We start from the raw sequence: 26,442 nt of genomic DNA, 5'->3' as shown, positions 1-26,442 counted from the left end.
GGCTGGGGATTTAGCTCAGTGGAACTGTGCCTGCCTGGCAAGTGCAAGGTCCTGAGTTCGATCCCCGGTACAAAAAAAAAAAAATTGTGTCATGACTCTTCACTAAGTACCTTTTACCAGTTGAAGAGGCCTATTAGTGTATTCTATCCAGCTTGTCCAGAATTGAGGACTATTAGGGAAAGGATAAGACTCAGTCTTTAGTGTGCTAGAAAAGTAGCATCTCAAGAGAAGGGGCAATAAGCTTATGCATGATCATAAGTACCTTAGAGCAATATTGCTCAACATGAAATAAACTAAAATGTGGGTAATAGACCAAATGTATAATTTCATTGGAAAGTGTGAATTTCTTCCATCAGTATCCAGGTTATTATAACTTAGGATACATACATTTCTGCCTCTGCTTTACCAGATCCCTACCAGATATTATCAAGTATCACACATATACCTAAAGGGGTTCACACTTTTTTATGTTGTTGCCATGTTCCTTCATTTCAACTACTTCTAAGAACTTTCAGCAATTATGAAACTAGGAGATAGGGACAGGGGTGGAAGTACATTTAAATTGCTTATTTCCCAATTTTGCTCTTAGACTACATGTCCCCTCCTTTTCATATCTCAACCCATAGAACTGATTAATGCAAAATCCATTTCTTTATTTTTTTTTTTTTTTTTGGTACCAGGGATGAAATTCAGGACCTTGTGCCTGCAAGGCAGATGTGGTACCACTAAGCTAAATCCTCAGCCGCTGAAAAATCCATTTCTTAAGAGGCTGTTCCTATACCGTAGAAAGCAAGCACTAAGACAGTGATGGCAAACGTTTTAAAGCCTTCAATGATACAAACAACACACTATGGCATGTGGGCCATAGTTTTTCCACTACTGCCCTGGGAGTTGTTTTTCTAAGGAATGGAGTTGTTACTATTTGAATTTCTGTCCCTTATTGTTCTTGCAAGGGCTAAGGTAAAAACATTCAGGCAAGTTGTAATGGAGAACAAAAAAATAAATAAATGCAAAGATGGAACAGCTGAAATGGCTCTATGTTTATATTCTGATAGAATACCCAAACTACAACTCTTCTTTAATTTCAAGTGTGCTCAGGTAACACCGTTCTCCAAAGCTGAATTGGTGGTCAAATCTAGTACCCCCAACCCAGTGTCCTTGTACTTACCCAAGAGGGGTTGAGTCCTTGTCCAACTACTCGTGGATGCTGTGGAGTCCACTTCAAGGATGCTACTGCTGTGAGACTTTGGGATATGACGCCAAGAAGGGACGAATCCTGCTGATCTCTTAGCACTTGGATCCCTAAAAAAAAAAAAAGAGAGAGAGAGAGAGAAGCTAGAGTCTAGTAAAAGTATCAGAAGGGAAGCTCCCAACAACATTCCTAAGACTAAATTCCCTCAACAAAACATCAAATGAATATATAATGGTGGTAATGTGCTTGTAGTCCCAGCTATTTGGGAGGCTGAGGTAGGAGTCTATCTTAAGTTCAAGAGTTTGAGGCTGGTGTAGGCAGCATCATAAGACTCACATTTCCCCCCAAAAAGCAGCTAAGCTACTTCTGAAAAATGAAATATCCACTTATCCACTCATTTCTCCATCTTATCTTACCTTGCTTATATCTTGGGCATTATGAATTAGACATAGTATCTGATACACAGTAGACATTAAAAAGCTATTAAATGAACATACTGCTCTCATATGTACTGTCTTCCTCTTTAAAGTCAGTATCTCTATTTCCATCTCTTAGAACCCATGACCTTGCACATACTAAACAAGTACTCCACAACTGAGTTATATCCTTAGACCATCTTACCAAATTTTTCTCTTCTCATGAGAAACTGAAAAAGGCTGGGTAGCCAGAGAAGAATAAAAAATAATGAAGATATGGTATCACCCTTGTAGAAGATAAAATCACTGCTTCCAAAGCAACTATAAACTATTAGGAAAATCACCTCTGGGACAACTCAGTAAAAATAATGTTTGGAGATCTGAAATTTAAAAAACAAACTGAGCTCTACAGGCAGGGTACAATGAACTCTTAAACTGTCATCATTATCTTAAATATCATTTGCTTCACAGAATCCTCAATAAACCCTAAAAAAAAAAAAAAAAGAAGAAGAAGAAGAAGAAAAAAACCTTCAGTCTAAAGGCCCTAGGCTCATTTTAAAAACAACAACAAAGCAATAATAAATAACAGCCATGGAGCCAGGCATTTAGCTCAGTGGCTCCACCACCTGCCTTTCAAGCAGAAGGTCCTGAGGTCTATCCCCAGTAACCACCCCCCAAAAAAAGAAAACAAAAAGCTGTGTTTCTTTTCTGAGTTTAGGATTTTAACAGTCTGATTCATTAATTCTTTCATTGAAAATTATTTATGAAACATTTAAAAATTATGTATATTTAAGGTACAACATATCATGGGGTACATATAGAGTAATAACTCAAGCAACTCAGTTACTTTTTGTTTTTGTGGCAAGAGCAGTTAAAATCTCATTAAAGCCAAGCATGATAGTGTAGGCCTATAATCCCAGCACTCAGGAGGCCAAGGCAAGAGGAATGCCATGAGCTCAAGGCCATCCAGGGCTACACACTGAATTTAAGGCCAGCCTGAACTACATAGCAAAGCCCTGTCTCAAAAAAAAATTAATATTATTTCCAAATACAATTTTTATATCTATATTCTTCATGAATTAGATCAGGACTTGTTTGCCCTACATACCTGAAAAATATAGAACAATTCACAAATTTGCATGTCATCCTAGCACAAGGGACATGTTAATCTCTTTTTCCAATTTTAATATATTTGCTACTGAAGTGAGAACTAATCATTGAAAAGTACTCTCCTTGTTAAGTGCCTTTATTCTTCTTCCCAGCAGAGGGTGCTGCTGCTATAGAAAGCTGGTTGCTCTACCAGTTACACAGATGGATGTTACAAAAGCCAACTCTACACTTGTCTCAGTCATGGCTAAAAGCTCCAAGTAGGGATCTCACATTGCACCTCCTGACACTGCCTTTATTCAAAGGCCAAACAATACCTGCAGGTATTTGAGCTCTCAGAGAGGGTGACATCCAGGCTGACGGGACTGCTGCTGTTCCTCTCACTGCTCTCATAGCCAGATTCCATTCGCTGGATTAGTCGAGGGTGCTGCTCTAATACAAGTTGAGAGCCTGGCCGTGCTGGCCCCCAGGGCTTGTACTGGGGGTTTGACCCACCAGCTTTAATATCATAGGTAGGTGGCTTGCTTAGTTCATCTGATGTAAATTCTTTAGCTATTCCAATCAAAAGACAAATATAAAAAAGAGGTAGACTTAGTATTTGCCTAAACCAAGTTGTAACTAACCCTTTTTTCCAGCCACTCATTGAACTCATCCTCAGAAAGCCTGACATCAGAATAAAGATGCTCTTTGCCAGATCTACCAAAAACACAAATGCATAAACCAACTTTACTGGAAAGGCCAATTTTTCCCTAATTATCTCCTCACCTGAATCCTCAGAAAAGGGGCTAAGCTGGGTATAGCCACAATGTTTCCTTTTGTCCTTACAGAAAATACTGTCAATATTCAGAGATTCTCGTTTTGGTCTCCATGTTGGACGATACTTGCTGGAAGAACTAGATTTTGACTCACTGCTGGTACTCTCTATCTCCCAGTCATGAGAGTTTAAAGGCAGGCTCTTAGGAGGTTTTTTGTCAGGCTGGTCTCCTCCCTTCCCACCACGGGGAGATCCGACATTGGTCTGCAAAGCTAGAGAAGGTCTGTTATGGATCATATTGCTGACTGTCTCTTTAAAATCCTTTAGCCTGTTGGTGCTGCTGGATGGTTTGGATGCATTCCTAGGAGCCTGCTTCTCTTTCAGTGTTTCTCCTAAAAACATAAATGAAACAAATACAAATGTTTAAAGTGATCACATATACCCACACCCAAAAGTCTAGAAAGTAAGGAAAAGCCCTTCGAGCAAAAAGGATAAGCTAACAGTCTGGTGTGTGACAACTTTGACAGAGGAAATGAACAAAGAAGAATGCAGAATGGCTTGCCTTCACTGTGGTACCCGGAGGCCTGTGGCTCATCGCCTTTCCTCTTAACACGGCCAGAACTCCTCTTGCGCTCTATCAGGGACCCTTTCTTGGATGTGTGTTTCTGATTACATTCACTATCAGTCAGGTGTCCTGAAAGAACAAAGAAAAGGGGGAAGCTGATATTTGGCCTAATCAGGACACTGAAGCTGATCAGGCTACTGTCATGAGAATCTAGTCTCTCTTTAGGATTAATGGCAGTGTTATAAACTTAGTATATTCATGGATCAGAAGAAGTTATATGGGCCAGTGTTCTCTGATTTAAGTGTAAGACTCTTTCAGAACTAAGGACACGTTACTTGGTAATTTTTTGTTGGTTTCTGTGGTCCTAAGGACCAAACCCAGGGACTCATTCATGCAAAGCAGGTGATTTATCACTGAACTAAATCCCCAACCCTTAGGATTTTTAAAAAGGCAAATGTTTTAAAGTATATATATTTTCACTTTCATAAATTGAAGAGAGGGTTTTATTTCTTTAGCAACACGTACCAAGTAAAGTCTGTTTTTAATATGTTATATGGTACAATTGTAGGTGTCCCAGACTTTGCCCAAAAGAGCTTTGATTAAATTTGGCTTTAAGACACACTTCTAAACTTTCCTTGAATGTGAAACATTTAAAAGAATATTTCAATTTTGATTATTCTCACTCTCACCTCCAACCCATGCCTCATCAAACCTGACTTCACCTAGAGATTATCCATCACAGTTTCCCAATAATAATTATTGGGAAACCCAGGGAAGCTGGGCTATGTATGTAACTTGCCATGCTTCATGCCCATGGTGTACAAATATAGGAGGACTATTAGACTAAACAGCAAATGCCAAGTTCTAAACCATATTATCAAATAAAATGGTGAAGTTAGAAGGTGAGTTAAGTTTGAAGATAGCTTAAAGAAAAGCCTCTAGGAGTCGGGGATTTAGCTCAATGGTTCCACTGTCTGCCTTGCAAGTGCAAGGTCCTGAGTTCAATCCTCAGTACCAAAAAAGAAAACCCCCTAGGTTCTCAAATGCAATCAGAGCCAACAGAAATATGTTAGTTAAAAAAAGAAAGAAAGAAAGAAAGAAAGAAAGAAAGAAAGAAAGAAAGAAAGAAAGAAAGAAAGAAAGAAAGAAAGAAAGAAAAAGAAATATGCTAGTAGGTAAAAATCCTTGTGTATGTTCAGGTATCAATAACACAGATACATATTTTCAACCAACTGTTCCAGGCAACTTTTATTGTTCTTATACATTTCTTTGCTATCTCTAGGCCAACAAGATTTAAAAAAGAAGAAAATCACTTAGAGCAACTAAATCTTACCAATGTTAAACCAATAAGCCCTTATATAAACCTGACTCTCCTAGAAAATAGACGTAGCTTTTCGTTGCTTTGGATCCCACCTAGTTTACTGTTGCAGAAATGAGGTCTTAAAAACTCACAAGTAAGGACTGGGGAATTACCTCAGCAGCACCACACCTGCCTTCAATAGCTGGTACCAAAAAAAAAAAAAACAAGAAAACAACTCAAAACTAATACCATCTATATAGTAGTTATCAAAAGAAATCCAACATGAATCTGACTAAATTTCTAGTTTTAATTAGAAACCAATTTATAAGACATAAAGAAGAGAGGAAGATATAAAATTATATCAATATGCAATCAGCAAAATTGAGAATGTGCGAAATACACAGGACTACTTAGTTCTGCAACAATAAATTACAAAGGAAAAAAACAGAAGAGAAACCTATACCTTAAAAGTAATCTACAAGACTAATTAACCCATCACATTTTGTAGACTTCTGGGGTCAAACTCGGGACCTTGCGCTTGCAAGGCAGGTGGCGGGACCACTGAGCTAAATCCCTGGCCCTTCATTTGGATTTTGAATACAACATATAAACCATTAAAAAATTATGGGATTTGTAAGATGATATCTGAACATTTCTTGGTTATTTAGGAATCATAATTACTTTTTTGGTAGTGGTACAGTGCTTGGCAAGCACTGTACCACTGAACTACAACACTGACTCTTATATTTAAGTGTGGTAGTGGTATATTTAAGAAATTATTTCTTATGCTTTAAAAATACATACTAAAATATTTATCCAAGAAGTGCATCTGAGGTTTGCTCCAAAATAATTTTTAAAAAGGGGTGAGTGGGTAGGGGTACAGGTAAAACTAGATCAGTCATTAAGTTATAATTACTATAAAACTAGGTGACAAGCACATAGAAGGGTAGTACACCATTCTATATACTTACAAATGTTTGAAATTCTTGATTTAAATAAAGGCCACCTACAGACTATAAACCTCTGATCTGAAGCCTCATGAGTCCACTAATTCCCAGGTTTTAAGAGCATGGGCACTGTTCCATGCTTTAGGTGTTCTATTCCCCCACAACGAACTTTTCATTCACTCTTCTTCCCTGTACTAGATGCCCTGTACTGATTCCTTCCACTAATGCAAGCATGTTCTCTTACAGATTAACAAAACAATTCAACAATGCTCTTTGTATAGAATGTACAGTAATAAGCCAACTATCTCTCCTTTTGCATATCTGTACTTCGATTGCTTAGCAAGCTAATGAGCAGGTGTCCCCAGCCAAAAATAAACTTTCTCACAAAGCCCTTCACTCAAGACAAAACCTGACATGAGAACATGACATGGTATAAGATCACAGGGCTTAATGGGGAACTGTGGGAAGGTCAGGGATCAAAAGAGGAGAAAGGAAGACTTCAGAATAATTACATCAATAATTATATTATAATGGTGCTTGTTGTGTACCACTGCTGACAAGAGTATGTGCAAGAGAGCATCACTGCTCATTTAGAACTCTGTTGTTTCTTTGCAGCCCACTCAATTACCCAAGGTCTGCGCCTTACATGCAAACATTTCTGACTTGCCCCAGTTTCTTTTCTTTCCTTTTTGTAGCAGAGTACCGGGGATCAAACTTAGGACCCTGCACTTATGAGGCAGGCTCAGTGCTAAATCACTGAGCTAAATCCTGTCCCCCACAGTTTCTTTTCTTAACAGTCCTTCCATGCAGGGATTGAATCAGGCAAGCAGGGACCTCTCTTTAAACCCCTACCTGTGTCCCGACTGCTCTGGGACATGGAATCATTCTCCATATTATAGATGACTGTTCCCTGAGAATCAGAAGAGAAGTGACTGACCACAGACTCATGATGGGAATGTTTGTAAGGATAGCTCTCCGTTGAGGAATCTGTTCGAGTGTCACTTGAAATTGAGGGCTCCCTCCCTAAGGGAAGGAGGAGACATACATGCAAAAGTGAGGAAAGAGAGAAGAACAGTGACAGACAATAGGAAAAAAGATAGATGCAACACAGCTCCATGGCAAGAACTTCCTAGAAGGAAGGGTGAGAAGGATATCCAGAGTCATTCTTCCCAACACCCAATTTCCAGGTAATCCAGACACATCCAATTCCTCCCTGCCCCTACCTTGCTGAAGCCCTCACTCTGCTTGCCACTGTGAAAAAATTGGGAGTTCAGAAAACCTATGAGGGAAAACTGGAAGAAATGAAATGAAAATGTTTGAGAAATAAGTTCTATTTCAATGGAAAGTCCCAGGACAAGTTGTACACAACCAATTGTTCACCTATCCTATAATCTTTCTCCTAACTGGCATGAATGTCACTATAAAATATTTAACTGGTAAAAAAATGTAATTGGTATTATATGTATTTTAAATATCTGAAAAATTATACAGCTGTTTTTTATTCTTCAGTGTGAATGAGCTCACTCAGAATGCTTTCTTCTGAATGCCTAGCTGAGATAAGCATAACAGGACACATGGGTGTTTGGCCAAAAGAAGTACAGCAGGTCTAGGTGGGGTATAAATGTAAGAAGAAAGCACCAAGTTCTAAGGAGGAAGGAGATTAAAAAGGAGAAGGAAAAAGAAAGCCAAGAGTTTTATCTTTCAAAAATATACTAAGAGGGCTGGGGATTTAGCTCAGTGGTTCCACCGCCTGCCTCACAAGAGCAAGACTCCGAGTTTGATCCTCAGTACCAAAAATAAATAAATTGATTAATACATGCATAAATAAAATATATATACTAAGGGCATCTCATAGATCCAAAAATAATAAAATTTTTTTTCTTCCTCCTTTCCAGAAGTCAAGCCAAAATTACTAGAATTGTAGACCAAATATGAGCCTCTGTGGGCTAGCCTCAGACTTTAGCCACCAAGCTAAAACTTGTTCCTTTTTTTTTTTTGGTACCAGAGATTGAATTCTAGTCCTTGCACTTTCAAGGCAGGCAGCGGCACCACTTAGCTACATCCTCAGCCCTAAAATTTGTTTCTATAGGAAAATAATATATAAGTTTCAAACAGAAGTAAACAGCTGCGTCATAAACTGAGGAATATTACTACTGCATGTGGAATTTTAAAGCAAAACTTTCTCATCCCCCTAAAAATGATTAGCTTCATAGTGACTCCAACTTGTTTTAACAATTAACTTGAATCGCTATTAAATTACTAGTAAGAATCAATCATTTTATCCAAAATTAGAAGGCTAACTAATGATATCTCCCTCACAAACTTGGTTACCTCAATACACATAAACATAATAATCTTCTCAGGCTGGGGATTTAGCTCAGTGATTCCGCTGCCTGCCTCGCAAGCTCAAGGACCTGAGTTCGATCTCCTGTACCCAAAAAAAAAAAGCTAAAACAAAAACCAAACAAAAAAAATCTCACTTCGAGCTCAGGTCAAATGATTTAGGCAACTCACCCTTTAAGGCTGAAGGAAACAGTCTCACGTAAGTTAGGCTTCAGCATGAGTTGGCACTTCTTTCTTACATCTAATGGATCCTCTCTCCCAACTAGGTTATATGCTAAGCACATAAACATGAGTGCCAACTGCCTTATTACATAGAGTGAGGGGGAGGGAAGAGGTAGAGACCTAGGCAGCTCACCTGAATCTTCACTATCATAGCATGTCCTGCTGTATGGCTGGAACTGAGCTTGGGAAGGCAGGTCCTGGGTAGACACTGGGGTACCTTGGGGATCTGCATAAAGCAGCAGCAAGGGCTGGTAATGTCCCTTGATGCATTTGGTCACCACATCCTTCCATTTGGGACCAATCTGAACCAAAACAACCAGACGAACATGATAATTATACTTCATATTCACAATTCAAACACATTTTTCCATTCTGCTTGTCTAAAGAGAAGACTTAGGTAAAGTGACAACAAAAGATCTTAGACATACACAATAATTTTTTTATTACATCTGTTTTTTGCTAAAACCTTTTAGAAACTATTAAAAGTCCATAAGAAAAATAATAAATAGGACGGGGGACTTGGCTTAGTGGTTTTGCCCCCTGCCTTACAAGCACAAGGTCCCGAGTTCAATCCCTGGTACAAAAAAAAAGAATAAATAAAATTACTTTATTTCTGTGAAACACCAACTCAGTTTTAAAAAACAAATAAACATCTGGGAAGCCAGATGTAGTGGCATGTTCCTGTAATCCCAGCACTTGGGAGGCTGAGACAGGAGGATTGTCATGAGTTCGAGACCAGCAAGGACTACATAGTGAGTCCCAGGCCAACTTGAACTATCTAGCAAGACCCTGTTTCAAACAGCCTCCCCGCCAAAAAAGAAAAAGAAAGAAAGGAAAGAAAAAATCAAATCTGAGTGTGGTAGAGCACACTTATAATCCCAGAACTCAGGGAGCCTGAGGCAGGATTATCACAAATTCAGACCCAGCCTAAGCAACTCAGTGAGACCATATCTCAAAAAATTTAAGAGGGCTGGGGATTTAGCTCAGTGGTTCCTCCACCTGCTTCACAAGTGCAAGGACTTGAGTTTGATCCCCGGTACCAAAAAAATAAAAAAAATTAAGAAAGAAACGTAGCTCAGTGCAAAAGCCCTAGGTTCAATCCCTAGTACCATCGAAACACAAATAAACTTAAAAAATACACACACACACACACACACACACACACACACACACATATACACAAAGACATATATACACACACACAATTTTTAATTTATATTTATATATATGCTAAAAACTCTAAAAGATGGATATACCATGTGAGGGGATTAGAACCCCTCACTTGGAATTTGTATTTCTGCAATTTTCTCCTAAATAGTAAAATCACTCTTATAAAGCTAAAGAGTAGTCAGGAATTCCCTCACAGATTGCCTGAGAATAAATGACATTCAGTTTCAGAGTTCACATATGGCAGGACATAAATGTCAAACTGCTTAGAATAGACCGCTCAACTTCTCAGCCTTAGCCCTGTGATGGATACAGCTCTGTTATCATCACTGGCAAGAGGAACAGAACTGCCATGGATACAACAATCCAACCAAATCTCAGACTCATGCCACCTTAAACTTGAACGGGGCATATCCTTAGACATGAGCTGTGCAGCTGGACAACTAACTAGCATAGTGCTTTGTTCAATTCTGCAAATTTACAACTATATTACTATTATTCTAATTAAAACACATTTATGTACTTTTTACATACAACTCTTGTTTAATACCTTGTAAGAATAATTTTCAGGGCCAGGGATTTAGCTCAGTGGTTCCAGCACCTGCTTTGCAAGCAATAAGGACCTGAGTTTGATCTCCAGTACCAAAAGGAAAAAAAAAGAATACTTTTCAAATAAAAATCTAATGCTCAAAGAATTTATATAAATTGCTCTAAACTACAATGGCAGCATAAAAAGAAACAAAGAAAAGAAGAATAAGGGAATTTGACAAAGATTTTACTATTTGTGAAAGATACTGCTTCAAGGCCATGAAACCTAGCTGCTAATTTTATCACAAGAGGCTTCCTAATTCATACAAATAACCTAAAACCCTTCAGCCACAAAATCTGTGCTTTGGACAGTACCAGGTTTCCTGCTTCAAGTATCATTATGACCTTATTTTTTTATGCTGTCCCCCCAAAAAGTGTTAATCTGTGACAGGACACTTTAGGAGGACAAAAATTGAAGAATAATTTATAGCAGCCCTGAGATATGGTAATTTCAAGATTTGGAATTCTGAACTTTGTGTTAACTTTATAACCTAATTTGAGAGACATTAGACTCAAATCAAAAAATTAACACATTTTAAAAAAAATACTTTTCTAACTTGATATGGTGGCACATGCCTGTAATCATAGCACTCCTGGAGGCTGAGACAGAAGAATCATAAGTCTGAATCCAACCTGGGCACCTCAGGTGAAACCCTGTCTCAAAATTTTTAAAAAAGGGCTAGAATATAGCTCAATGCAAAAGCCCTGGGTTCAGTACCAGTTCCAGGGCAAAGGGGATACTTTGTCAACTGTAAATACAGAACTACGCTAAATACTTGGTGCAGGGATTCAAAGAGAAAACAATAAACACTGATCCTATGCTCAAAAAATTAAATATCTACTGGAGAAAATAAGACTAATATCCTTATAAATTTGAGGAAGAAACAGAAAAATGCAAAGTACATCTCACAGCAGTGAGGGTCATCATTCAAAATTATAAAAATGAAATACGAAAGACAAATAATTATGTTACAGGCACCAAACACTTTAAGAAGGCCTTGGATATCCCTACCTCCTTAACATGAGCATCATCAAAATACATCCATTTGCGGATCTTTGTTTGAAAAAAGAATGTAGAATAATGTTTGCCATAGTAACAGATCATTCCTACTAGATACAGTTCAGACTGTTTGGCCCGGTCATCTGTCACTCTGAAAAACAGCTGTAGAGAGAAAAAGAATGGAAAGAACCATCACATATTCGATCATCTCATATCTCTTAGCAGATTCATCAATAATTTTGGGGGGTACTAGGGATCTAACTCAGGATCTTATGCTTTCAGGGCAGGCAGCGGAACCTCTGAGCTAAATCCCCAGGCGAACATTTTTTAATTAAGGTACTGACTTGCTTCTCCTCCTTTTTTTTTTTTCTTTTGGCTAGTCCAGATTAATCATGAGAAATTAACCTATGAAATGAAAATATACAAAAAGGCAAGAAGACAGTGGCCAGTAACTGATATAGGGTGATGTTTCCTCATAATTTTCATTATTTTCTTATTGAGGATTCTCATGAGAGGAGCTAGGAAAGTTAAAAAATGTTAAATCTCTCAAGTTCCAAAGGTTGCTTATGAGCTAGCCACACAAATATAAATTTCCTACTGAGAACCTAAGTAGGGGGTAAGAAAACCCTTAAGAGGGGAAAGACAACCATGCTGGTTACCAGCATTTCAATTCCTAGGTAACCAGCAATGTTCTGGGTGTTAAGAGACATACAGAAGCTTGATGTGGTGGCTCATGCCTGTAATCCCAGCACTTGGGAGGCTGAGGCAGGAGGATCGCTGTGAGCTCAAGACCAGCCTAGGCTACAGAGTGAGTTCCAGGTCAGTCTCAACTACATAGTGAGACCCTGTCTCAAAAAAACACAAAAAACAAAACAAAACAAAAGAGACATACAGAAACATTTGAAGCAAAGGATTCTGGCTTTGAGGAACTTACATGGATAAGAAAATAATCAAAAAATTAAACCAGAATGGAACAGACTAGATAGACTATAGAAATTAGAATAAAAGAAATTTATTGGGCATAGCCTACTCAGGAAGGATTCATTGTGGACACATAAAATAAGATCTTGGATAGTTCACTTATTCTCAGTAATAGCTACTGGCTTTAAAACAACAACATTAAGGTTCTCTTTAATCAGAGGACTACTTAGAGAGAAACTAATATAAAGAAAACCAATAACTTTCTGGTTCTCCTTGAACCAAAGGAAAATCTGTCTGTACCCACCCTCAGATATGACGCTAATAAGTAGAGACCCAGTCTGACATTTTTCTCTATTTCTCTAAATAAATACACAAATCTCTTAAGCCACTAATTCTCTCTCTACCTGCTTCATTACCTCCTCAATAGATACTGGTTCCTAACTGTGAATTTCATATTCCTGTGCTCAGACCACCAACCTGTATCTCCTTTGGCTCCCACACAGCCCTCAGCCAGGACTGACTACTCCTTTGACCACACTGCCTATGGTTGAATTTACTTCCTGACACCAGCCTGGTATAAATCAACATTAGAAGATGACACAATAACATTATAAATTAATTCATTGATTTTTTTTTTTTTTACCAGTAGCTAAATTCTGCCCATCCTGTCCTTCGAGGCCCAAATAACTCCATTTCTTGTACCTTCACAAAGGAGATAAGTGAGTGTGTACAGGCACACACATGAATCTGTACACACAAACATATTTTCCGAAACTCCATAATATTTGTCATCTAGGACCTACATTTTTGTTCAGTGTTTGAATAATACTAAGATAGAAGTCTAAATCAGAAATAAAGGTAGATAACACGCACATCACCCAGCTTAAGGCAGGTACCAAGGCTGTGGATGACATCTTCTGCCAAGTCTGAATGGTCAGAGTCCCATACTAGGCCAATTGTGATAATCTGTGGAGCATTCATCAGCACACGGCGAATCCGGATCCTCTCTCCACAGTTGCTCTGGGAGGGGAGGGGGAGAATATATATATGAATGACAGTCAACACCTCATTGGGGCTCTACCTCAATTCGATTGAGCTAATATTGTTCTCACTGTGAACCACACCCAAGTTAACTTACAGGACAGTTTCGCAGATCCCCCATGGTGCTGGCATTCTGCAGCAGCTCACCAAACATGCTTGGTGAAGGTTTTTCTCGCCTTTCCAGCATACAAATAGCCTGATTGCTTCAAGATAGGGAAAGAAAGGCAGTAATGGTGAGAACTGTACTGAGCTATGGCTAAATCACAAAAATCATTCATGCAAATTCCTAACTCACAAGTCTGATTTTTCTTCTTCTGCCCACTATACCACAGCCCCTTGTCCTGACCAGCCTCAGTGTCCCACAAACACAGTGAGTGCCTCTACCTGTCCCAAAATCCAAAGCTCATAGAATCCCCACTTCTCCTCCCACTTTGCTGGCCAGAACTGAGCCTAAGAAAAGGGGAGGGATAGGAGAGGAAAGGAGAACAAAGGTTATTTTTAGGTGATAGTGTTCTGAGTTCCTATAATATAGCACAGACCTAGTAACAAAGGTAAAAGGTATTTGGTGGCCTGCAGTTAAAACCCAATCAAGTGGAGGAGTGCCTAAGGTATAACAGAGAACTCTGTAAGACTCACCAAAGGGAAGTGGTAGAGATATAATGTACCATCTGGATGAAAGGCAGTGGATCAGAAGTAGCGCCACAGCTAGTACACACACACTGGGTCAGAGAGAAAAAGCAAAGCTAAGCAGCCACAGTCATGACCTACTTTGAAACCCATTTAACACCCCACATTCCAGGATAAAGTTTTCTTGAAGAAAAGATCTAAGAAGAGATGAAGATAGAGAGAGGGTTCACCTGCTCAAACAACGTCATTGCAAATTTCTGGTGGGAAACACAGTGCTGGGCAGTACATATATCTTCTTTGGTTTCATCAGCAATGTGGAAGTGAATTCTCATGAGGAGATTTTCCTGACAGGGAAAGAACACAAGCAGTATTCCAACAAAACTTAACTGACAAATGGTAAACAAAATGGCGGGCAGTTTACCCAGAGAAATAGCAACTGTCTTATAAAGAAAGAATACATCTCATTCTTTCTTCTTCCAAATCTACTGTTATTTCAAGAACATTATACAACAGGATCATGTAGAATATAACCTTTTGATGTCACTTTTTCACTTGGCATTACTCCCTTGAGATCCACCTGAACTGTTGCATGACTCAATAATTTATTCTTTTTATTGCTGCATAGTATTCCATGGTACAGAATTATCAGTGTTTTTTAACCATTTATCCAGTGAAGAACATTTGGGTTACTTCCAGTTTTATTACTATTATATATGAATATTCATGTATGGGTTTTTCTATGAACATAAGTTTTCATTTCACTGGGATACACATCCAGGAATGCAACTGCTGGATTATATGGTAATTAGCATATTTAGTTTTTGTTTGTTTGTTGGTAACAGGGATTGAACTTGGGACCTCGTGCTTGTGAGGCAGGTGGCAGTATTACTGAGCTAAATCCCCAGCCTTAGCATATTTAGTTTTTAAAGAAACTACCAAGCTGCTTTCCAAAGCAGTGATACCATTTTATAATCCCACCACCAATATATTAAGCAATCAAAATGCTCAGGAGTATCTCCTCTGATTTAGGTCTAATTTTTCCTGTGATTTGATGTATATCTCTATTAGATTTTTTTTTTTTTTTGGTTTTTGGTTTTGAGATAAGGTCTCACTATGTAGTTGAGACTGACCTGGAACTCACTATGCAGCCCAGTCTGGTCTTGAACTCACAGCAATCCTCCTGCCTCAGCCTCCCAAGTGCTGGGATTACAGGTGTGTGCCACCACACCTAGCTCTCTTAGATATTTTTAATGTTTATACAAAGAGTGTTTTGAAGGTTAACAATAGAACAGAGAGAGGATTTAGGATCTTCTATTAAAGTCATGGTGGTAACACAGCTGTCTATAGCACGATATTCTTGTCCTGTAGGTACTCAGTTATTCCGTTTAATATCTTTAGAAATGGAGAAATTTAAAAAAAAAAAAAAAAAAGCACAATTCCCAGACCAGCAATCTTGGTACTAGCATCATCTGGGAATTTGTTAGAGATGGATATTCTTGGGCCCATCTCAGGCTACTGAATTAGAAGCTCTGAAGTACAGGCCAGCACCATTTTAATGAGACTTGGCTCTTCTGAAGATGAGAGTCACTGTTTTATAACACAGCAAGCACAAACCTACCCTAAGCATAAAGGAAAAAAAATACTAAATCTACTCAGCAATTTATATAGTAAGTGCATAGAAATTCTAGATCTCTGAGAAACTAGATAAACTCCCAAGAGTTGGGGATTTAGCTCAGTGGTTTTGTCGCCTGCCTTGAAAGTGAAAGGGCCAAGTTCAATCCCCAGTACCAAAAAAACAAACAAACAAACAAATCAAGCTTCTAGTAGATAAAACTCCCAGCTTCAACTGTACAGATCAGAGTACAATAAATTCCATCACAGTCAGTCCCCAGTGGAGACCATCACCAGTCCCACCTGACATCACAGTAGGCCAGAGTGCAGCACTTACAAAGCACTCTGCAGCATCATCCATAATTCCCAGCTGGAAACGTTGTTCATCCTGAAAAGTCTTTGCCAGAGCACTGCGGAGAGTGTCAGATGGAAGGACTTTTGCACTACTGCACTGAAACTGGTTAAAGATTCCCTGTAGGGAAGAAGTTAGACAAGAAAAAAGGCATAATGGTATTATTAAGCTTCTATACATCTTAGTCTTTCATGTTAGCATCTCTATGCTGATACTGTAGAAGCAACTGTACTTCCCATAGGTTGCTATCTTTGCAGTTAGTAGCTTTAAAAAAATTAAGAGTCAAAATGAAGGGCATGATGTGTGCTAACAGATTTTTTTTTTTTTGGTTTTTTGAGACAGGTCTCACTACGTAGGTGAGACTGCACTGGAACTATGTAGCCAAGGCTGGTCTTGAACTCACACTGATCCTCCTGCCTCAGCCTCCCAGTGCTGGGATTACAGGCATATGCCAGCATGCCCAGCTCTAACAGATTCTTTATCTGAGTGGGATACCACCAAGGACACATGAAACCACCACTATTAATATGAAGCAATTACCTTATTTTCTCAGATACAAACAGAAGTAAATGGTTAGGTAAAAAGAGATGAATTTCATGTAAACAGATTCACACAATACATTTTCTGAGGGCTTATCCTATGAAACTTGGCCCTCTTAAAGCTTTTGGCTAATAAAAATTTTTAAAGTATAAAGAATAATGTAGTAAAAAAACCTGTGTGTTTATTACCCTGAAATAACCACATTTACTTCCATTCTGCAGATAAGCTGAAGTCTTGTTTAAGACTGTCCCACTCTCTACAGCCACTGAGGATTGTGAATTGGTCACACAATCCTATTTTTAATACTTTTACAGATATATATATAATATATATATATATAAAATTACACATAGTATAATTTTGTGCATCTGTGTTTATGAAAAATACACACACACACTGACATTTTTAAAATTCAGCACTGCTTTACAGATGTATCCATAATCATAGATCTCAAGAACATCCTTTTTTTCTGGTATGTATCATTTTATCAAGTGGCAATACCTCATCTACTTATCCATTTACTGACAAATATTTTGGCGGTCTCCAAGTTTTTTGCTATTATCAAGAAGCTAGGCAAACTTACATACTTGCACCAGTATGTGATATAAAGTACCCCATATTCAAAATATCATCAAAAATTAATACTGCAGCCAGGTGTGGTGGCGCACACCTATAGTCCCAGCACTGAGGAGGCTGAGGCAGGAGGATTACTGTGAGTTCAAGACCAGCCTAAACTACGTATGAGACTTTATCTCAAAAAACAAAACAAAATACTGTCAGACTACTTAAAGTTATTCCTTCATGGTCCTTCATGGCAAACACCTTCTAGTCTACTAATTTTGGTTATGATGTATTTTTATGCATAGTTTATTTTCGTATAATTACATGTGTCTAGCTTCTCCATCTTTACCTACACCTGAACCCTGTTGAATGAAATGTCAAGAGAATGGAAACAAAGGTGGCAACAAATGGCACCCGGCTTAAAGTGTCCCTGTCACTTGTTACTGGATTCTCCCTCAGGACTAGAATATGCTCCTTGACATCTAATGGTCTAGATTCACACTGAACCACTCAAAAAATGACCTGCTCAGAAATCCATTACATACCAATAGGCCAGAAGAATTTCTCTCACTTCAAAGTATTAGTAATTCTTCATACAAAAAAGTCAAGCATTATTTTTCAGAGACACTACTGAGACCTCTTTCTTTTCTTTTCTTTTATCATCTCTTTTCCTTCCCTTCCTTCCTTTCAGTACTGGGGATCGAATGCAGGACCTTGCACTTGTGAGGCAGGTGCAGTGCTACTGAGCTAAATCCCTGGCATAATGGGCCTACTACTTTATAAACATGCCTGTGTGAACTTAGCATATGAAATCCTACCCAAGATTGAGTAATCAATCATTGGTCCTCATGCTGCTGGACCTATCAGCAGCATTTAACCTAGCTGATCTTTCATGTATATTCTTCCTTTAGCTTCCAGGGCATCACACTCTCCTGGTTTTCTATTTCATAGGCCACTCCTTATCAATCTTTTGCCAATTCTTTATCATTTCAGATTTGGTATTCAGAGATTTGGGATTCAGAGTTCTTCTTTTCCCTATAGGAAGTCTTTCACACTTTTAGTAGTTTCATCTACCATCATGGTTTTAGATACTACACATACATTACATCTTTGACCCTCTCTAGCACTCACACCCTATTAACTGGCAATTCTTCTATTTGCCCTCTCAAAACACATTTAGACTCCACTACCTCATTTGCTACCACTGCAGTCTCAGCTAATTCATCTCTTCGCTTGATGACTGCAACCATTTTTTGACTGGAACCCTTCCCAGAGGAAACACACAGCAGTCTCAATATAGCACTCAGATTTTTTTTTTTTTTTTTTTTTTTTTTTTTTTTTTTTTTTTAATGGTGTTTATTTTTTTTTTTTTTTTTTTTTTTTTTTTTTGGTACTGGGGTTGAACTTGGGTCCTTGCTCTTGTGAGGCAGGCAGCAGAACCACAGAGCTAAATTCCCGGCCCCAGATGACTTCTACAAAATACAAATCAAATCATGTCATTCCTCTGCTCAAAATCCTCTAGTTTTCTACTGAGCAAACAGTAAAAGCCTGAGTGTAAGACCTCCCATAATTTGCCCTACTAATCTACTCTGGCTCACCCCACACAAGCTCTGACTTTACTCTCTAGAATATAGTAAATATGAGAATATGAACTTTTGTCCTTTGATTCCTTCCTATACTCCCAACAACTACAATGTTACTGGTATATAAAGATCAACCAAGATTTTTTATTTTCCCTCTTTTTCAGAGGCTCTTTGGTGTGCTTCCCCACCTCCCATTCTAAAACAAGGTCTTGCTACACAGTTCAGGCTGGCCTTGAACTCAATATGAAGCCCACACTGGCCTCAGCCCCAAGTGCTGGTATTACAGGTGTATACCACTGAGTCCTGCTTATTTATTTTTAACATGTTTGCAATACATAATAATTGTAATTATCTTGGTGAATTAGTACATCTTCATATCACATCTTGACCATATTTGCAAACCACCAGTAATTATTTCCAGAATAGCTCTGTGCAAATCTAACACTTTCAGGTAGGCAGGGTGGTACACACCTATAATCTCAGCACTTGAGAGGCTGAGGCAGAAAGATCACGAGATTTTTGAAGCCAACCTGGACACAAAGTGAGTTCAAAAACAGCCCGAACTACATAGTGAGACCCTGTCAGAAAAAACAAAACAAATCTGATACTTTCAAATATCAGCACTTTTAGTCTTTCTCAAGCAAGTTTCTCTAAGAATTAAGCCCTACTACTCTAAGGCACTGGCTATTCCTAATGAATTAACTTCTTCCCTATGTGTGCCATTTTTTGAGAGAATTAATAAAATAGTGATCTTAGATTATGACACTCTGGGCCAGGCATAATGATGAATACCTGTAATTCCAGCACTCAGGAGGCTGAGGCAGGAGAACTGCTCTGAGTTTGGAGACCAGCCTAGGCTACACAGTGAATTCAAGGCCAGCCTGAACTACATAGCAAGTCCCTGATCTTAACAAATCCCCAAAACCAAAAGCAAACAAACATACAAAACCAAAATATAAAGTCCCACCCAACTACTACAGTCTGTAGTTCCGATGACCCTGTTTGAGAAAGGACAGGATTCTACTCAGAAATAGCACAGTATTAAAATAGTTAAGAGCTTGAATTTTGGAGCTAAACTGCTTGGGTTAAAATGCCAATCCTGCTACCAGTCATACGACATTGAACAATTTATTTTTATTTCTCTAGGTCTTGTCCCCCAACACACACACACACACACACTCCAGATCGAACCCAGGGCCTTGTGCATGCTAGCCACATACTCTACCTGAGCTGTATCCTTATTTTTAAGAGAAGGTCCAGGCTGTAACTCAAAAATCTTCCTGCCTCCCCCTCCCAGCTCACTTTCTCTTTTAACAGAGTAAATAACAGTATTTAGTTCATAGGGTTGAGGATTAAATAAATATATCTTAAACTATGTTAGTCTATATAAAGAAATTAATATGTATGGATAGATGTATGTATATCTTAAGACAAATAGATATGTTAGACTCATGCCAGGCAATATTATAGGTGCCACCACAGTGTTAGGTGGTATCATTATTGTTGTTGTTGCTGCTATATATTTAGGAGTCTTTCTCACTGTCCTATGCTAAGAAGGGCTTTGAGTCAGATTTTTCTACCTTAGGCTACTTCTACCTTTCTGAGATTTGAAAGATTACCTTATTTCAATTATGTTGCTCCCACTGAAGAAAGGCAGATTTCCCATGACCTAGATAATTAGGATTTCAGTAGAGGAAAGGAAAGGTCTAAAGTCAGAGCTCTGCCTGCACTCACAGTGATCTCCAAAACAGTGTTCAGTGGCATCAACATCTCCATGCCATATTCTTTTTTTCATCTAATTATAGGCATCCTTCTCTATGCACACTGTATAACAAAATGCTTTCAGAATGGCTTCTAACTGAAGGTCCTTTACTTTCCTATTTTAATGATTATTGTCAGTCCTGCTCTGCTATTGTTAGGAAGAAGCAAGAGTTTTGGGATGAAGTAGCCTGAGCCCGCCCAGCATGCATTTGTTGAGCTACAGCTCTGGAAGAAACTGGAGCACAAAGCCCCTCTGTTAAGGCAGCACACTAACCCCTGTGTGTCCGCCTCACATGAGCACAGGGGCTGGAATGGGCCTCCTCCTGTTCCCTTTTTCACCCTCCTCCCACCTTTCCCAGAGGGAGATCCTGTTCACACCAAAGAAAGCCAAGAACATTTAGTTCAGCATAAGAACAGGTGGCAGTACCAATAAGTAACAAAACCTGGTATTCTTCCAATTGCTGAGTTCTATGGCAGGGAGAGAGAAAGGGCAAGAAGAACGAAAACCCGGGAGTCATTTTTTTTGTGTGTGGAGTCCCTGGTGGTTCCATTTCAATCAAGGGGAAACAAAAATCAAAACACAAAAATAAAACCTTGAGGTTTCTTTGTATGCTTCTTCACAGGGTAAACCAAAGAGATTTTCCTTTTCACTCTCATATAACAACATATTATTTTTTGTCTGTTAACTATTTTCTTGGATACAGTACAAGAGCAACAAGACCTTACTGACTAAAAGCAGGTGCTTCCCCACACATCTCTCTTGGATCGAGTAGCAGACAATTCTATCCACATGAGCACATAATTATTTGGATTAGTAAAAACCACGTAAATAAGACAGAAGTGCCATGAAGACAGAAAGTCTTTGTGTTTTGGCATCTACAAATGCAGCTGTTGCTCAAGTTTTTTTCCCTAAAACATAGACCCTTGTTCTTAGGCAGAGAACACTATTTCCCTCAGAATTTCCTAGGTTTGCATCTAAAAGAAGTTATGAGTAGAGACGGTGGAGGTCAAGAAGAAATGTCACTCATTTCAGTGCTTGATGGACCCAAGGTCTTTGGTAAATGCCCCAGTCAGCATTCCAACTCCTCCCTGACAGGGATCCAGCAAAACCTTCTGCGAAGGCAAGACACTACCTCCTAACAGACCATTAGCATACGTCTAGAAGAGTTTTTTTTTTTTTTTAAATCTGTGCTCCCTAAATCATTTTAGCTCTCATGATCATTCTTTTCTCCATACCTTCTAGAAACCAAAGAACCTAAATGTTGATAGTCTAATCTGTCTGTAAACACAGCCCTCTGGGAGTAAGATAAGAGAACTAGTACTTGAAAATCACTGACTGCTGGAAAAAGGAATGTTTACTTTCTTTGTTCAAAGTAATTTTGAAAGTTCTCTTTCAAGAGGGGAAAAATATGCAGATATTTACCATCAGACACTCAAAACAATAACAAAGGATTTTTAACATTTTATTGTAAAAAATTTCACATGTGCAAGTTGATAAAATAACACATACACGCCTGTCCATCATTCAACCTTGACAATTACTAGTCTGTGATAAACTTTATTTCATTCATAGCACCCATCCACTTATTCTATTCTCAGATCTTTTTTTTTGTTTTTAGTACCAGGGATCGAACTCGAACTCAGGACCTTGCGCTTATGAGGTAGGCAGCGGAACCACTGAGCTAAATCCTCAGCCCCCATTTCTCATATCATTTTGAAGCAAATACCAAACACTTTTCTTCTCTATATCTTTTAAAATATATCTCTAAAACTTAGGAACTTTCTTTTCATTGAGTTTATTGGTACACTTTAGGTATACAGTATGATGACATTTCATCATTGGGAATTTCTACCTTTACTATCTTGGTTCTTATTTTTTCCCCTTCACCTGCCTTCCCTTCAACTGCTCCACCCCGCACCTGTCTGGCAAGTGTAAGGTCCTGAGTTCGATCCCCAGTACCAAGAAAAGGTCAAGACTTTTAGACAATGAACAGAGAGATACAGAGACAAAGATGAGCCAAATTCACCAGCAGATAAATACTGCTTTTAGTGAGAAATTGTAAATAATGTTAAAATTTTATAATAATCAACTTACTATTTTTGACACAATAAAAAGTGCAGAACTCTTATAGGTTACTCACTAACCATAATCAATTCAAATTTTAAGAACCACGCCATACCACTAATCCCATTAGGGAAATTAAAAGAGGGGAATTTTCTGCACATGAATAAAGATTTTGAAATTTTGTAAGTTTTAGACTCTGCCAAAAGTTCTAAGAAGAATCAATAATGATGACCTCCTATACTTTCCTTGCAATCATATTCTTCTACTTAAATATGACATACAATTCTAAAAGTGAATTTTAAAAAAGATACAGGATTCATCCAAGCGAGCACAGGGGTATACACCTGTAAGTCCAGCAACATAGATGGACCCCAAATCAAACAACAACAACAAAATAAAGATTCCGCTTTATACTAAAATACTCAATGGTCAAATTAGTTGTGTGTATTTAAAGTAGTCACAGCCTATCAGGACTTTAAGAAAGAGGACCACATAAAAATGCTTATATCCAAGAAGGAAGTTACTGGGTGTGGTGGTGATATAGGGCACCAAGTAATCCAAATAAGCAAAATAAGCCAAACAAGGGAAATATAACTTCCAAACTTCTAGACATTCAAAATGCAAGTTCATGTTCTCTAAAATCAAAGAATGAATTCTAGAAATGCAAATTCGTGTTCTATAAAATGAAAAAATGAATTCTAGTAACAACGTAAGTTAAGAGTAGGAAAAATGTATTATGAGAAAGCGTCTCTATTAGACACAGGGGGGACCAGAAAATAGGTTGCCTACCTACCTTGCTTCTCAAAGTTGTTTTTGTTTTGTTTCATATAATTTTTAGGGGGTAGCAGGTCAAAGGGTTAAGGGGCAAAGCCAAGAGGTGTGGCAGGTACCAAGTGGGACAAAACTGTAAGATCCAAAGGAAAATCACAGGTGGGCATGAGGTGGAACAAAACCATGAATAATCAGTAAGATTACAAGTATAGTTGTCCAGATAATATTGATTAAATGGAGATCAAATGGGTAGGCTAGTCACACAGTGAGCATAAATGATTTCCCAGAAGGAATGGGTAGCTAGGGATGGTTTGGTCCTCAAGTAACGTGACTTGAGGTCTATTTTGAGTATCAATTACTACTATTCACCCCTAAGGGAAGTATGTGGCTGTAGTAGTTTCTTTCTCTCTTTTTAATGTTAACCTTCAGTGAATGTACCTCAACTGTTTATGTCCCATAATTTCTAACTAATTTAGCTGTCTGCAATAGTGTGTGTCTGCATGTATATAATCCCAGCACTTGGGAGGCTGAGGCAGGAGGATCCAATGTAAATTCAAAGCCAGCCTGGGCTACATAGTGAGTTCAAGAACAGTCTGAACTACGCAATAACATGCTGTCTCAAAAATAATTTTTTTAATTAACTCAGTGGTACCACGCCTGCCTCGCAACACAAGGTTCTGAGTTTGATCCCTGGTACCACAAAACAAACACACACACACACACACACACACACACACACACACACACAGAATTAAACAACTATAGATGGTATTTGAATTAGACACAATGATATACTTTCTTATGTGTGGACTGTTTATTCTGCCTGAAATAGTCCAGGATAATGAATTTACTCTTTTCTGAAACTGGCCATGAAGAGTAATAAAGAACCTTAATTTCATGCAATCTACAAAAGAAAAGATTGGATTACTAATGAACAATTAGCCAGGCGTCAAGACACATAATTGCAATCCCAGCTCCACTAGAGGCTGAGGCAGAAGGATCACAAAATCAAGGCCAGCCTGGGCAACTTAGCCAAGCCCTGTCTCAAAGTAAAATTTTAAAAGGACTAGAGATAAACCCCAGTGCTATTGCTTGTCTGGTATGTATGAGACCCTAGGTTCAATCCTCAGTAACACACACAGGCACACACACACACATAAAAGAGCAATTTCTTATACCATTTTATTCCCTATACTTATGCTTCAGCACCCAATGAAGGAACAGCCACATGTTACAATGCAAGAAATATTAAGGGGTTTGTTCTAAATTCTCAATTTTCCCCCAATCAACTATTAGCAGAACACATACCTTCCTGCCCCATCAGGATAGCCTAACTGCTCTCCAGATAGACATTCCAGAACATTTTATATTTAAAAACCTATTTCCTCCCCACCAGTCCACCCCCTATTAGCACCATGCCCTGGCCTTTTTTGTCTTACCCTAGCATTCTTAAAAGAAGAATCATTGAGAAGATTTGTTAAGTTAAAGCAATCAATGCAACATTCTTCTTTGCCTACAACAAAAAACACTCTGTCCAATATCCTGGCACTGCAAAGCCTCTAGTACAATCCCTGGAAGGAGAACAAAATCTTTGTAGCATACTAAGTACAGAAGACGGATTTCCTCCCCTGAACAGAGATAAACAAATAAGGTAGCACCAAAGTAAAATCTACTCTGGGGTCTGGGGATGTCAGTACAGATCCAATATGAATAATAAATAAGAGCTCTGGGTTCTATGCAATGACAATTTAAATAATAAAAAAAAATTTTAGTAATGTTAGGTGGAAATAAATTTGGAATACTTGAAGGGACATAGTAATGAGTACACAATCTTCTATTTGCTAACTCAGAGCTGACAGGAACCATGTTTCAAAGTAGGCAGAAGGAAACACTGAGTCAAATTCTTTTCCACAATAGCCAACATTAGTAACTTGCATGCAAGATTGTGAGGCTGAAATTATAGATAATAACCTAACAGAAAAAAAAACAAGTCCATTTACTGGACCAAAAGGAATGGATCATCATAAATACTATGCACAAATCATCATAAAATAATTATAAGCACTGGATACAACATATACTACTCAAAAGACAAGGCACAGGAATATTGACAGATAGTGTTAAGACATCTGGAAAAATAAAGAAACTCAGTGTGGTGGTGCACACCTGTAATCTCAGCTACAGTAGAGGCTGAAGCAGGAGGACTGCAAGTTCAAGACCAGCCTAGGGCAACTAGATGAAACCCTGTCTCAAAAAAAATTTTTTAAGTGGCTGGGATAAAAGTTCAGTAGTAAGCGTGAGGCCCTGGGTTCAATCTCTATTATTACAAAAAAGAAAAATACAAACAAATAATAAAGTCATCTTGAACCAAAAGATATTCACATAAGGCCAATATTAAGTACATTTTAGGAGATGCACAGTGAAGTACATCACTGGAAAAAGAACAGGAACATATAACATTCAGGCAGGAAAGGCAAATCCTTCATTTAAACATCAGGAATAAGGAAGCTGGTCAGCCTCTAAAATTCACCTTGGCATACCTTAGTATTTGTTCTTAACAGTTACAAAAAAGACAAACAAAATTTTAAAATAATAAAAAACAGTGCATTCTACAGTGAACAATAATGCTTCAACATAATGAAATCTGAATTCACAGAACTGGCAAGCTTTTATAGAATATGTCCAACTGAGAAATCTTATGGGCTGGGGATTTAGCTCAGTGGCACCACACCTGCCTCATAAGCACAAAATCCTGATTCAATCCCCAGAACAAACAAAACAAATTGAGAAATCTTGGATATTATTTTAAAACAAAAACAAAAAATTATGTGATAATAATTTTATGTATCTAGCCAGGCATGGTGGTGCACGCCTGTAACCCCAGCACTTGGGAGGCTGAGGCAGGAAGATCACCATAAGTTCGAGACCAGCCTGGGCTACACAGTGAGTTCCAGGGCAGTCTGAACTAGATAGTGAGACCTTGTCTCAAAAAACCAAAAAACAAAAGA

At 38.3% G+C, this 26,442-nt stretch overlaps 1 protein-coding gene and 1 pseudogene across 15 annotated transcripts in view; both read right to left on the bottom strand.

Moving 5' to 3' along the window:
- The window catches only part of Usp54 (ubiquitin specific peptidase 54), a 117,461-nt gene that overhangs the window by 22,896 nt on the left and 68,123 nt on the right, over positions 1-26,442 (bottom strand). For 13 of the 15 annotated variants that reach the window (XR_004518250.1, XM_033766538.1, XM_033766533.1 and 10 more), the window contains 12 exons: positions 16,139-16,273; positions 14,421-14,534; positions 14,200-14,282; positions 13,661-13,766; positions 13,396-13,542; positions 11,614-11,763; positions 8,980-9,148; positions 7,134-7,304; positions 4,032-4,163; positions 3,481-3,861; positions 3,033-3,267; positions 1,169-1,302 (listed from right to left, as the gene is read on the bottom strand). Coding sequence is in view for 14 of the 15 variants with exons in the window: in XM_033766538.1 (XP_033622429.1) it covers positions 1,169-1,302; positions 3,033-3,267; positions 3,481-3,861; positions 4,032-4,163; positions 7,134-7,304; positions 8,980-9,148; positions 11,614-11,763; positions 13,396-13,542; positions 13,661-13,766; positions 14,200-14,282; positions 14,421-14,534; positions 16,139-16,273 (1,957 nt within the window). In the remaining variant the exon portion in view is untranslated. The remainder of the gene's footprint in view (positions 1-1,168; positions 1,303-3,032; positions 3,268-3,480; positions 3,862-4,031; positions 4,164-7,133; positions 7,305-8,979; positions 9,149-11,613; positions 11,764-13,395; positions 13,543-13,660; positions 13,767-14,199; positions 14,283-14,420; positions 14,535-16,138; positions 16,274-26,442) is intronic. The other 2 variants (XM_010607035.3, XM_019205060.2) reach the window with 1 other exon arrangement.
- On the bottom strand, positions 2,720-2,815 carry LOC117287106 (annotated as a pseudogene).

This window comes from Fukomys damarensis, unplaced genomic scaffold, assembly GCF_012274545.1.
Source record: "Fukomys damarensis isolate Sample0158 unplaced genomic scaffold, DMR_v1.0_HiC HiC_scaffold_20, whole genome shotgun sequence".
NCBI classification, from domain to species: Eukaryota; Metazoa; Chordata; class Mammalia; order Rodentia; family Bathyergidae; genus Fukomys; species Fukomys damarensis.
The sequence above is the reverse complement of the archived record's forward strand: the minus strand, read 5'-3'. Positions and strand labels throughout refer to the sequence as shown.